A 14,321-nucleotide genomic window follows, 5' to 3' on the forward strand; every position below is an offset into this window, starting at 1 on the left:
TCTTAAGAAGAGATCTGAAAAAAAAGAGGGACTTGTTTTGAAACAGGGACAGTGAGAATAGAAAAAATGTGAGTGGCTTAGAGGAGAAATCATTATGAAGGAAGAGTCTGGTCTGCTTTCATCTGTTGATTTAATACTTTGTAAATGGTTGCTATCCACCTTGAGAATCTCTCTGATGGAGACATGAAATAAATAGATGAAAGCATTTCAGGCAGCTGGGCATGAGAATGCTGGAAGGAAATTACAACGAGAAACAAGGACTCAAAGATTTACAGATACTATGCACCATAAAATGATTTGAATTCTGGCCAAGCTGTTGATTCAATCTTCTCAGCATGTCGTTTCTGTCTTGCAGCAGCTTTACTGGTCCCTCGCTTATTTTCTGGACACAGTTCAAAAAGGTTACATAGATGAAGCCCTCTTATAACTATTTGAAAGAAGCATTGTCTCATCAGAACCTGCCCAGTTTTACCATCTGGGAGAGAGGCCTATTTCTCCACCTCCATTATCCGATGCCAACAAGAAGATTTGAATTTTGTTAGTGGCTGTTTCAAATCTTTGGATTTTGGGGGCATAGGAGACAGGTTAAAGTCAAGTCAAATCTCCTTTAGGATCAAGGTTGCTCCCTGGTAATCTGGAAGTAACAATTTCATTTTCATGGCAACAGTATGAAAATGATTTTACCAGTGCCTTTTTGTAGGATGTTGTTGTTGTTGTTGTTGTTGTTGTTGTTGTTAACTATTCAATCTAGTCCATAACTTTATCATTTGTCCTGGAGGTTTCCCATCCAAGCGGTAACCCGTCCTAGCCAGCTTATTTTATCGGCCAACCCAGCCAATAACTGCTGAGAAGTTAAACAAACCAGCTCCTTTAATATTAACCTCCCATCAGAAATAACTTGCCTTCTGATGTGGTTTTAACTGGTTGAGCCTATTTTTAGTGGACATGCATGCTTGAATGAAAACTGTGTTATCTGTATTATTAGTAACCTCTTGCAGCTTAATTCTAAGCATTAAAGGTAGGAAGTGTGTTCAATAAATAAATGACAAAAGGAGTTGTTCTTGTCCAAAGTGTTAACTGCCACATTTACAACTGGGCACAAAAAATTGCCAACCACTTTCTAGATTCAGGGCCAAAGCAAGAACTACATCAGCGCCTAAGACACATGGAAAGTGCTGGCTGAATTTTGTCTCGTTGATTTTTAAGCCACCCTTTGACAGGAGGAGGGGGGTTAAGGAATATCACATGTGACTATGAAAGAAAGAAACGTGAAGTAAAGTGCTAGTCAGAATTTTATTATGTGGGTTAACTGAGACCATTTGTGCAAATGATTGGTAGCGTGGAATGTGATCACAGTAAAAGCCAAAACTGTTCAGCCTCTTAACATTTTAGCAGAGTTTGGCAAAGCTCAGTGTTTCAAAAAGTTGAATCTGTATTCATCCACAGATTATCCAGTTCTGCTCTTTACATAGAAAACTGACACGTTTCAGCTGACCTAGCAAGAAGGTAATCTGTGTTGGTGGAGGCCCTAATTCAATGTTTCTCGACCTTGGCAACTTTAAAGACATGTGGACATCAACTCCCAAAATTCTTCAGCCAGCAAACTTCTAGTTAACTTTTTCAGTAATGCATTGTTTCATATATGAAGTTTTCCTAAGAATGCTAACACCACAAATGGGGGGAAATATATGCATCCTTGTATCTGAAAATCTCCTAGGTAAATTTTTCTAGGTAAAATCTTAATTATCTCATTATCCAGATGAGATGGGCGACAGATAAATCTAATAAATACATAAATAAAATTTATAAGTTATGGCATATCAGGTTCAGAAAAACTCACATATGACAAAACACAGAGGTGTGTGCAGGAACACAAAAGTTATTTTATCTCTGCACTTTTTTTTTCTATTACAGTCAAGCCTGCAAGTCATCCTACGATGCAGTTGTAATATTTGTTTTTAATGTTTCCTTCCATCCAGGTTACAGTCCCCGCAAGGCAAAACAATGTGCTTCTTCAGCCTTTGCTCTCAGACACGGAATATAAAATTATGGTCACCCCAATCTATGCTGACGGAGAAGGAGTCAGTTTGTCAGCTCCAGGAAAAACTCGTGAGTACAAAGTTGTAAAGGCTCAAATAAAAGCAACTGCTTGTATTTAATTAAGCTATTTCTTTGAGATGTTTTGAGAAAAAATTATAAATTACGATATGCTTTTTTCTCCCCCTTAGTGCCTCTTTCTCCTCCACAAAATCTGAAAGTCTCTGATGAATGGTATAATCGATTAAGGATTAGCTGGGATGCGCCTGGATCCCCCACAATGGGGTATAGGATTGTATATAAACCTGTGAATAGTGAGTTTTTAAAATATTTGCCTGTCTGCTTCATTTATACTTTGTGTAAATCATGTTCCTTCCTAATTCTCACCCAATTATTCTTCTGTACACAGATAAGATACAGTATACATTTTCTTCTTGTAATGGGGGAATAAGCTGCCGGAATAGGGGATTTTTGAGGGTGTGGGAAGACAATTGAAAGGGAAAAATAATAATTTATTAAACTTGCTATTCTCAGTGATTCTGGCAACTCACAACAACCCCAGAAATTACAGTAAAATAAATAAAAAATAAAAAATGGCAAGTGTAATGAAGCAAGCATCTGCCTCTCCCTCAACAAAGGCTAAGGGGAAGGAGTCAGCTTTTCACAGCTCGCCTAAACGAAGAAATACTTAAGAAATGTTTCTCTTTCCCCCCCTGAACTTCAGAAGTTAGAGCCTGTAAAACAAACAAATGATCTGTGAATAAATATGAAAGAGCCAGTTTGTTGTAATGGTTAAAGTGCTAGCCTAGAAACAAGGAGACTGTGAGTTCTAGTACTGCCTTAAGCATGAAAGCTGGCTGAGTGGGCCAATCACCAGGAGCCTGTGAGTTCTAGTTCTGCCTTATACGTGAAAGCTGGCTGGATTATTTTGGGATAAACACCAGGAGATTGTGAGTTCTAGTTCTGCCTTAGGCAGGGAAGCCAGCTAGGTGATCTTGGGCCAGTCATTTTTTCTTAGCCCAATATTTTGTGGAAAAATATTACATACATACATACATACATACATACATACATAATTAATTAATTAATTAATTAATTAATTACATTTATATATCAGATTTATTTATTGTGTCATTATAGGCCTCTTGCTAGGTATTCTTGCTTTCATATTAAGGATCACTTTTGTGGATCAAAAAGTAATAATGAAGCTTCCCAGCATCTTTAACCTAAATGCAGTTTTATGGGGGGGGGGGAGAACTATGTTCATCAAATCCCTCTCTTGTTTCTTTCAGTTTCTGGACCAGCACTTGAAACCTTTGTGGGCGATGATGTCAGCACTATCCTTATCTTGAATTTACTTAGTGGAACAGAGTATAACGTTAAAGTATTTGCTTCTTACCCAACTGGATTTAGTGAAGCCTTAACAGCTGTTGCCAAAACATGTAAGAACCTTGGGTTGGTTTTTTTTTAATCCTTTTTTTCCATTGGATCATCTTTCACTGATTACTTTAACATTTGCCTTAGTAAGGAGTCATAATATGCGTATGGCACAAAGAATGAGAGTCTGCTGGATATTTTTCATTTGGAACAGAAAGAAGATCACCTTTTAAAAATCAGATCCATTTTAATACACTTCTTTCTGTTTACTAAGATGTGGTCAGTTCCATTCTTTGGAATAGTTTTGAAAACCTGTAGCATTATGGGCATTTGAAACCTGGCAAATGTTAACCCCCTTTTCCTAACTTTCCTAGTTAAGCATGTTGTGCAAACACAAATCTCTAAAATGTGATCAGCGAAGAATCCACAATCTATCAAGAGAAGAGTAACGAGACTAAAGTATGATTCTGGGATTTCTTTCTCCAAAATCCTTGAAGGGCTTCAGATGTTATGCCTCAACACCCCCTTCTCGTGTCTCCTTCTGTTTCCCATTCTTGGTGCTTGGATGAAAATTTCTTCTGCAGTCTGATGAAAGAGAAAGTATGTTTTTGTAGTGTATTTCAGAGGAACACAAAATGTTCATGAAATTCTCATAGCTTGAGTCTGATGTTTGGGTGACTAGGTGACCAAGAGGTGTGTGGAGTTATTCTTTACAGCCCTGTCTCTAGCAATCCAAAGCATTCCAGGTTTCCCACAATTCTGAAAGGAGGGCATTTCTTCTGCAGATTCTTTCAGATGTGGACAAAAAGGCAGTCTTTGGAATGATGGAAAGATGTAATATGAAACCCCACCGCTATCTCCAACCATCAGCTATGGTCAATGCATCATTGATGCAATGCAATAGAAAAACAAAATCTTCTTTCACTCCAGAGGTGGAAGACTTTTCAGAAATTGCAAGGGAGATTTGGGCATAATATTAAAAAGTTCACCTCTGGCTTATAAAAGGAATTCCATTAAGCACGAACTGTGGTTCCCCTGACATCCAAATCATGACAAAATATGCCCTTTTCCTGTCTGATGGAATTGATTAAAAAAACCCATAAATAACATTGTATTCGTATATTTCTTTGCAGTGCGTTTGAGTGTGACAAACTTGGGAGCTTATCAAACCCAAATGACAAGCTTGTGTGCCCAATGGCAGCCCCATAGACACGCTACTGCTTACAGAATTGTAATAGAATCTCTTACCGGTAAGTCAATATCTCATACTTATGTTGCTCAATTATTAAGGAGCTCCCTACTTGTCACAAGAAGACATTCAAGTAAGAGTTATGTCTCCCTCTTATCTGAAAGACAAGAATTACGTGGTCAATAGCTCTAAACTATTGAAGTTGCCCTCTTAAAAGACTAAATAATCTATTCTGGTAGCAATCTGAGGTCTTCATTAGGGCAGAAGTCTGAAATCTCTATCATGGTGTTGAGACACAGATGTACCAGAAGACATCTTCTTTAGAGCTTAGCACTCTTGCTAAAAAAGAGCCCTAGTTCTTTTAATTAAAAGTGAATATGTGAGAAATTGACATAAAAATTGTGATGACAAATGCTAGGTGGTTTATAAGGCTATTCAATTTCCATGCCTATCATAGCACCTATTTTGTAAAACGAGCAAGCCACCATGACTACCATTTTACATGCCCACTGATTACTCTCAAAATTCCACAACAGTCTGAAGTAACCTACTTTAGTTGTAGAGCATCAGGGAGATGACCTTGAAGGAAATAGGCAAGAGCCATTGTACAAGCAAAGAGGGCTGAAACATTCCTTAAGTCCTGGAAAAACAAGATAGTGTTTGGAAGAGATTCAGGTTAACTTCTCTCTAATTAACTAGGATTGGAGAAGAAAGAGAGAAAAGCATACTCAGGCTTGCAAGATTTTGTTTCTTGATCTGGTCTACTCAGGGATTTTTTTGTCATAGAATGCTCAGAACAGAGTTCTGGCACCTTTTTGGATGGAACCTTATAAGATAGGCAAGGCGGGTTGTATGACATGTGTGAGTTCCGGCACCTTTTTCTTTTACAAAAAAAGCACTGAGTCTACTGAAAGGTTGACATTACTGTAGTATTGTTGTTGTTAGTTGTGAAGTCATGTCCAACCCATCGCGACCCCATGGACAATGTTCCTCCAGGCCTTCCTGTCCTCTACCATCTTCTGGAGTCCATTGAAGCTCACGTCTACTGCTTCGGTGACTCCATCCAGCCACCTCATTCTTTGTCGTCCCCTTCTTCTCTTGCCCTCAATCTTTCCCAGCATTAGGCTCTTCTCCAGTGAGTCCTTCTTTCTCATTAGGTGGCCAAAGAATTTGAGTTTCAACTTCAGGATCTGGCCTTCTCAAGAGCAATCAGGATTGATCTCCTCTAGGACTGACCGGTTTGATTGCCTTGCAGTCCAAGGGACTCGCAGGAGTCTTCCCCAGCACCATAGTGACATTAGTTGATTAGAGTTATGTTATCATGAAGAAATATCAGAAACAACAATTCATGTTGATATACATAGTCCTCCCTTTAGGAAACCACAGTTTAAAATATACTTGTGTTTAGGGTGTTGTTCTTTATTGTGCTGTGTATTCTAGAAAATAACAATAAAGTCCTGATTATTTAATGTTTTCTCTCTACTTTCAGATGGGGCAATAGAAGAAGAACCGTTAGGTTGGGGGGCATCTAGGCACTGCTTCTATCAACTCTTTCCTGGCACAAAATATAATATCAGTGTTTATGCACAAGTTCAAGAATTAGAAGGGCCTGCTGTCAGCATAATAGGGATAACACGTAAGTGGATTATTTCTTATATAATGTTGATTCTGAGTATAGTTTATGTGTTAGTTGTCAGAAGTAAACATAGATTCCATTTTCCTGTCTAATTTTCTGATTTCCCCCCCTATAGTTTCTTTTGATATAAATAGCACCAGAGACTATAGCTGGGATTAGGAGCTTCATGAAGTGAGATTGATATATATATATATTAGTTGGAATTTTGGGGAGTCAAACTTTAGATTCTTGTTCAAACATTGGAGGAAACACTTGGGATTAGCAGATGGTTTGGACAGGTCTCGTATTATTAGTAGGAACTTTTTTCCCCTGCCTCTGATTGGAGTATCTGGGAATCTCCAGATTTTGAAATTGAAGAACTACTTCAGATCTCAGTAGCTATGAGTAGGACAATGTTTTTCATTCTTACTCTCCTGACATCTCAATAAGCAATAGCATTTGCAATAGCACTTAGACTTATATACCACTTCACAGTGCTTTTACAACCCTCTCTAAGCAGTTTACAGAGTCAGCATATTGCCCCCAATAATCTGGGTCCTTATTTTACTGACCTCAGAAGGATAGAAATCTGAATCAACCTTGAGCCGGTCAGGATCGAACTGCCGAACACCTGGCAGCCGGCAGTCAGCAGAATTAGCCTGTATTTTAACCACTGCGCCACCAAGGCACATATATCGACTGCCATTTCTACATATATTTTTTTCTATCTTTTCTTTTCTCCATTCTCAGTGCCATACCCAACTGAACCACCACCGACTCCTCCAACTACTACTCCGCAGCCTACGATTCCTCCGGCAAAGGAAGGTAGTCTTTCTGCAAAAAGAATCTGCTAAGAGATTTTTTTTTAAAAAGGATTATTTAACAATAGTATGGTAGTCCTTGAATTTTGACCACAATTGGTACCGTAACTTGATTGCTAAGCAATGCGGTTAATGAATCATGCCCAGTTTTACAACTCTTTTCGCTGCTAAGCAAATCACCCTGGTCATTTAACAATTATGGCTTCCCTTAGTGACTTTATCACAAGCCAGCTGGGAATGTCACAGCTGGTGATCACGTGGCCCCGGGATGCTGCAAAAGTTGTAAATGGAAGCTGGTTGCCAAACAAGCCTAACGGAGATAATGTGACTGTGGGGATACCTGCAATGATCCTAGGAGAGCATTTTTTTAGCCCTGTCATAACTTCAAATGGTTATGAATGGTTGTGAGCTGAGGACTAGCTGTATGTTAGTGTGCTACATGTAATTCTGGTTATTGGGATGCAGACAACATTATGTTGGCTTGCAAGACAACCTCTTCTTGACATGAATATATGGGTGGGAACAAGGCAAGGAAGTACAGAAAAAGTGGTTATATCATCTGGGGCCCAGGAATGAATTAGAATGGTATCTGTTTGGTATTTGCTTGAAGATGGTTTTTGTTTTAAATTTTGTATTTTAAACATAGGAGCATTTAAGAGTAAATGTGAGAAAGAAGTGGATCAAAAAGCACAATTCTTTTGGTTGTTCATGATGAAAGAGTAAGAAAACGAGTGAGGGACACAAGAGTGACAAAAGGCTCTAAATATGGCACACACCATTAGGCTAAATTTTTGCTATCTAGTAGGTCATTAAAAACATGAATATGAGAAAGAAGTTGTATTTTGTGTTTGTGGATTTTGAGATAATCTAGGATGAAGTGAATTGGAGTGAATTATGAAAAATTCTTAGCAAGTTTGGAGCTAAAAGCCCGATTGGTTACATAGAGTGCTATCAGGGAACTAAAGCATCTTTGAGAATAGATTAAAAGCTCAATAAATGATTTGGCATTGCTCCCTTGGTTATTCAAAATCGTTATGGACAAATGTAGAATTTATTTATTTATTTATTTATTTAATTTGTATACCGCCCTTCTCCCGAAGGACTCAGGGTGGTGAACAGGGCAATAAATACCAAAATACCAAAATTAAAAACAGATTAAACCATAGTGCCCAAATACAATAAATAAATTACTTAAAAACAATAATTAAAACCCCAAACCCATCAGATACAAACAATCAGATACCCATGTTTGTATGATATTAGAATATTAGATATTAGTATTTGTTTGACCATGAATATGCATTACTTTCCTTTGGAAACATTGCCATGTTGTTGGCTGAGAAGCTGAATGATTTGTAGTGTTAGACTGTATGATGAAAAGATAACTTTATGAATTTGTGCATTATTTTATTTATTTATTATTTATTTTATTTTGTTTGTTTGTTTGTTTGTTGTACATGTTATCTAACTCACCACTGAGTGACTATTAAAGACCAAAGTAATTGTATTTGATTAGGAAAATTAAATCAAAACTTGCAAATAAGATATGAAATTAAAGCACATAGATGAATTTCTGTACCTTGATAGAATGCTTACTAAAACTGGAAATTGCCATAGAAATGAATAAAAAGGTAAAGAATACTTTGTGGTCTATTATGAGAAATAAACATTTGTCAAAATAAGGGAAACTACTTGTGTATGTGAACATGCTTCTGTCACTTAACGCCGAATCAGCATTTCTTTTTTTAATCTCAAAGTACCTTGTGTATTTTTGCAGTTTGCAAAGCTGCAAGGGCCGACTTGGTATTTTTGGTGGACGGATCTTGGAGTATTGGAGATGCAAATTTCAACAAAATAATTGGCTTTCTGTATAGCACTGTTGGTGCTCTTGACAAGATTGGTCCTGATGGAACTCAGGTGAGCAAGAGAGAAAATTTATTGAGGATATGAACATTTTAAAGTTGAGTATGAAAGTCTTTAGTTGTATCAAAATATAGTCACACCGAATGAACTGTGGTTCTGGTACTAAAAGAATTAATCTGAATAAAAATGTTTCTTTATATTTCACATTTCTACTGCAACACAATCCAAAGACTCTTTCTCCATAGTTTTAAGTTGTATTTTTTCATCAGAGTTAATTATGATCTAGATCAGGGGTCTTCAAACTTGGCCCTTTAATGACTTGTGAACTTCAACTCCCAAAATTCCTCAGCCAGCATGCCTGTGTCCACAAGTGATAAAAGGGCCAAGTTTGAAGACCCCTTAACTAGATCAACTTTTATACTTGTGAACTTCAACTCCCAGAATTCCTCAGATAGCCATGATAATTCTGGGAGTTGAAGTCCACAAATGTTAAAGTTGCCAAGTTTTTCTAGTTGAAACAGTACCCTTTTGTCTGTTCTAAATTTCCACCAAATTAGCTTCTTTGCATGACTCTAATATTTTGAGAGAGGGAGAAATATTCCCCACTTTTTTTAGTTTGATGACCAGCCATCCTTTTCTGAAATGACCTTCTTGCTTCACACTCCTTACCGTATCTGACTCATAGGGTGGGATTACAAAAAAGTAAAAAAAAAACTTGCTTAAATTGTGTACATTAATCATTATTAAGGTATCTTTGTTATTCAGGTGGCAATTGCCCAGTTCAGTGATGATCCAAGGACAGAATTTAAATTGAATGCCTACAGAAGCAAAGAAACTCTACTGGATGCCATTCAGCACATAGCCTACAAAGGGGGAAACACCAAAACAGGTGGGTTGAATTGCTGGAAGAGCTGTAGGAAAAGGGTTCATTGAAACTTTCCTTAGACAACCAATAAAGCCCTTCATGGCATGGGTCCGGATTACCTACGGCAACACCTGCAGCCGGCGTCAACTTCCCTCTGTCCAGTGTGCTCCCACAGAGAGGGCCTCCTCAGGGTGCCGCCGATCAAAGAATGCCGATTGGTGGCCCCCAGGGGGAGAGCGTTCTCTGTGGGCGCGCCAGACCTGTGGAACCGCTTGCCGGTTGAGCTCTGGATGGCCCCTGACCTTCGCTCCTTCCGGCGCGATCTCAAAACCTTCTTTTTCGAACAAGCTGGCCTGGTCTGTCGGGATGGGGTTGGGTTTTTATAAATAGTTTTAATTTTAATATGTATTAATTTTATGGGCATAATGGTTTAATGGCTTTTTAATTTTTGTATTCTGTTTTTTATTATGTATTGCCCTGTTCACCGCCCTGAGTCCTTTGGGAGAAGGGCGGTATACAAATTAAATTATTAAATTAAATTAAATTAAATAATAGTTTAACACTACATGATAATTTTTCCTTCCTTCCTTCCTTCCTTCCTTCCTTCCTTCCTTCCTTCCTTCCTTCCTTCCTTCCTTCCTTCCTTCCTTCCCAGGCAGAGCAATTAAACATGCACAACAGATTTTATTTACTTTGGAGTCTGGGACCAGGAAGGGAATCCCAAAAGTTTTAGTAGTAATCACAGATGGGCGATCTCAAGATGATGTGAACCAAGTTTCCAGAGAGATGCAACTAGATGGTAAGGAAACAAGTACCATGTCATCAGTTTGATACAAATGTGCCTGGCCTTCCATGGTAAATAAATAGATGACTCTGTTAATATATTGTATGTCACCCATATCTGTCGGGGTAGATTAAATCCTGGAGGTATACTATTAGGATTAATATGCTCAGAAATATCTTGGGAGGTATAGCTACTCCATGCTTCCATCCACTTTTGTATAGTGTTCTGATGTTCGGCCAGCAGCTTAAGCGCTGTGAGGAGTGGTGGATTTCTTGACTTTAATCGACATCTTAAGAGATCAGAAGTATAGGCATGAATGGGTAGAGAGGAGTTTAGCAGGATCTTACTATACTCCCAAATGAGAGCTTCTTAACACCTTCAGCACAATGTGATTGCGGGGCTCCCCGACAGACTATCCAACATATACTGAGGGAATGCACTAATGGAAGATACCCAGGAGATTTTAAGGACTTCCTCTGCGTAACAACGGCAGCTGCTGACTGGATCTCCAAACTCGACATTAAACTCTGAAATGTTATTTCTGTTTTCCTCTTAGGTTTTATAATTGCTTATTTTTTAAAAAAAATTGTTTTAACTGTTCTAACTTGTAAATACAGTATGAAGTGCTTTTAATTCTGTGTGTGACCAGCCATACGCTAAATAAATGTTAATATATTTTGTGAACTTAGCCAGTTATAGTTTATTCAATAAACCATGATTGAGCAAATAATGGTGTAGTATAGACATGTCAAACTTGTGATGTCATATGACGTCACACAACGTATCAGAGTTTTTTCTCCATTCCCGGTAATGGGGTGGGCGCAGTTTCCTGGTGATACAGTCGATATATGTGCCTTGGTGGCGCAGTTTGACACCCCTGGTGTAGTATATGTGATCCCAAATTCTTTGCATAGCTGTTAGCTAATTGGACACTTAAATGCCACAAACACATATATGGCACTCTATAACAGTTTACTCAGAAGCAAGCCTTCCACAGAATTAGCTTCCAAATTAGTGTTTACAATTGCCTTTTTTGACCTGGTGTTCTCAAGTTTAGCTGGGGCTGTAACTTCTGTAATTTCACTCCTAAAATACTCCAGCTTGCAATAGTGGTATGCTGGCAGAGCAAATGTTAGTGTTAGATCGTGAGTTATTGAGAGAAATAAGGGAAATATGTTTCTTTATCCATTTGATTCAGACATAGGTCATTTCTGTTCCTAAAATAAACTTGGCCGCCCAAAGGAAATGGGATGCCAAAACCAATCCTTTTCTGAATATGCAGAAAGAATAAACAGATGGTGTTGATAAGAGCAAGGAGGTGATTTATGACCTGTTCTGACCCATGGAGAAAAATAGGTTTGGCCCCAGAAGTAGCTAGAACAATCTTCTCCGATCTGCCCGCTGCATGTATTGAACTATAAATACCCACCATTGTCTTACTTAGACCAAGAGTGTCCAAACTTGGCAACTTTAAGACTTGTGGACTTCAATTCCCAGAATTCCCAGCCTGGCTGGAGTATTCTGAGAGTTGAGGTCCACACGTCTTAAAGTTGCCAAGGTTGGACACCCCTGTCTTAGACAGGGGAATTGTTGTTGTTGTTAGCTGCAAAGTCGTGTCTGACCCATCGCGACCCCATGGACAACGTTCCTCCAGGCCTTAGACAGGGGAGTTATCTAGTCTTTACACATTTGGAAGATGTGGGTTGGGAAAGCCTGGACTAGATTAATAAAAGTATCCTTGGCTTTTGTTTACATGTTTAGCAATTTACTCATCCCAGAAATGTTTCCTTCCTTCCTTTCTTCCTTCCTCAGGATTCAGTATATTTGCCATTGGAGTAGCAGATGCTGATTACGCAGAACTGGTCAACATTGGCAGCAAGCCAAGTGAGAGACATGTGTTCTTTGTGGATGACTTTGATGCCTTCAAGAAGATTGAAGACGAACTGATCACTTTTGTCTGTGAAACAGCCTCTGCAAGTTAGCAGCTTTCTTTACTTCTTCCTGCCCGCTGCCCAAATTACAAAAAAAAAGCATTTTACTAACTTGGTCTGCAGAATGATGGTGTACAACAGGGCTTTTCAACCAGTGGTACGGGTACCACCTGTGGTACATTGGCACCTGGCAGGTGGTACGCGACCATCCTAGAAAAGTGGTAGCAGGGGAGGGGAATGAGCTGAACTGGTGGCAGCACCGCACAAGCCTGAGCGAGAGATGGCTGGAGCTGCAGGGCTGTCAGGGCTCAGCAGAAGCCCCAGGATCAGCGCCAGGCTCCAGCTGGAGCTCGGTGCTGATCCTGGCACTTCTGAGCCCAGAAGAAGTGCCGATCAGCTGGAATGTTGCAGCATCCCAGGGTCTTGTGATTTACATTCAGATGCTTGGCAACTGATTCATATTTATGACGGTCACAGTGTCCCAGGGTCATGTGAAGTGACCAAAACCTGCTGCAACCACCCAGCAGAGGGGGGGAATAAAAACCAAACACCGCCCCCAGCCCCATTTCCAATCCTCAACAGAAATGCTCACAAAAATAAAAACCTTGAACAGGAGGAAGAGCACAGCTGGGCAGGCAGGCAGGTGTCTTGCTCGGCTGTGGTTTGGGGGGCACTTTTTTCATTGCCATTGTAACTTTGAACAGTCACTAAGAGAACTGTTGTAAGTCGAGGACTACCTGTACTTCATCACTTTTTTTCTTTTTTTTGGTCATCAGGTTTTTGACACCTTGCTAGGCGACTGGTGGTACTCGGATGTTGCCATATCCTAAAAGTGGTACAATGGGTGAAAAGGTTGAAAATCCCTGGTGTACAACATCCCATTTCTCTTTGTGTTTACTTAGAAGTCAGTTCCATTAAGCTTAACGTTTTTTCTCCAGATAAGTGCACACTTGATGGGGACATTGTAGAAGTGTGTGTTGCATTTATAGACAATTGGGAGGATGCTTCAAGATGGCTAATAACAATTTTGAATGTACTTCTATAATTAACTCAATTAAGAACATATAATGCGTAGAAAGAAAGAAATTGGTCCCATCATTTAAAAACTACTTTGCCAAGGTAATTAATAATAATAATAATAATAATAATAATAATAATAATAATAATAATAATTATTATTATTATTATTATTATTATTATTATTATTATTTTATATTTGTATACCGCCCTTCTCCCAAAGGACTCAGGGCGGTGAACAGGGCACATAAAAAATACAGAATACAAAAATTAAAAAAGAATTAAATAAGAGCCCGAGCTAAAAATAGTAGAATAATAAAAATCCCCAATAAAAACCCCAGCACATCCCCATCAGGCCAGGCCGGCTTGCTCAGATAGGTAGGTCTTCAGACCGCGTCGGAAGGAGCGGAGGTCAGGTGCCATCCGGAGCTCGACTGGCAGCTGATTCCATAAAGCCGGGGCGCCCACAGAGAAGGCCCTCCCCCTGGGAGATAGGATGTTTCTACAATAAGAAGAAACCCAAAGGGAACGTCTTCAAAAAAAATTTAGGAGGTCAGAACTGGCTGGAATATGTCTGTTTGACAGTGATCACAGTGAATTTGCCAATAAGAAAGAGAATAATTTAAAAAAAAAAACAGAGTAATTGTTAGAAAAAATGTAAAAAGGCATCCTAATTCATTTTAGTGTAGTGTACAGTATGTGTATATATAATATTAGCTATATTATTTTGAATAACAGTGCAGTCCCAACGTTATTGCTTGTATGTCTCAGCTGTATAAAATAAAGACATGTTTGCTAGTTTTCAAACATCTGCTTTGTCTC

General features: G+C 38.9%; 1 protein-coding gene across 1 annotated transcript in view; it reads left to right on the forward strand.

Annotated features, from left to right (window-relative positions):
• COL14A1 (collagen type XIV alpha 1 chain) overlaps window positions 1–14,321 on the forward strand; it is a 121,749-nt gene that overhangs the window by 47,873 nt on the left and 59,555 nt on the right. Inside the window, exons 19-28 of the mRNA XM_083359816.1 lie at window positions 1,980–2,109; window positions 2,229–2,351; window positions 3,330–3,479; window positions 4,548–4,664; window positions 6,093–6,239; window positions 6,969–7,043; window positions 8,817–8,956; window positions 9,668–9,791; window positions 10,423–10,566; window positions 12,364–12,528. Coding sequence (XP_083215942.1) covers window positions 1,980–2,109; window positions 2,229–2,351; window positions 3,330–3,479; window positions 4,548–4,664; window positions 6,093–6,239; window positions 6,969–7,043; window positions 8,817–8,956; window positions 9,668–9,791; window positions 10,423–10,566; window positions 12,364–12,528 — 1,315 coding nt within the window. The remainder of the gene's footprint in view (window positions 1–1,979; window positions 2,110–2,228; window positions 2,352–3,329; window positions 3,480–4,547; window positions 4,665–6,092; window positions 6,240–6,968; window positions 7,044–8,816; window positions 8,957–9,667; window positions 9,792–10,422; window positions 10,567–12,363; window positions 12,529–14,321) is intronic.

The sequence above is a fragment of the Vipera ursinii genome, assembly GCF_947247035.1.
Source record: "Vipera ursinii genome assembly, chromosome: 3".
Taxonomy (NCBI): domain Eukaryota; kingdom Metazoa; phylum Chordata; class Lepidosauria; order Squamata; family Viperidae; genus Vipera; species Vipera ursinii.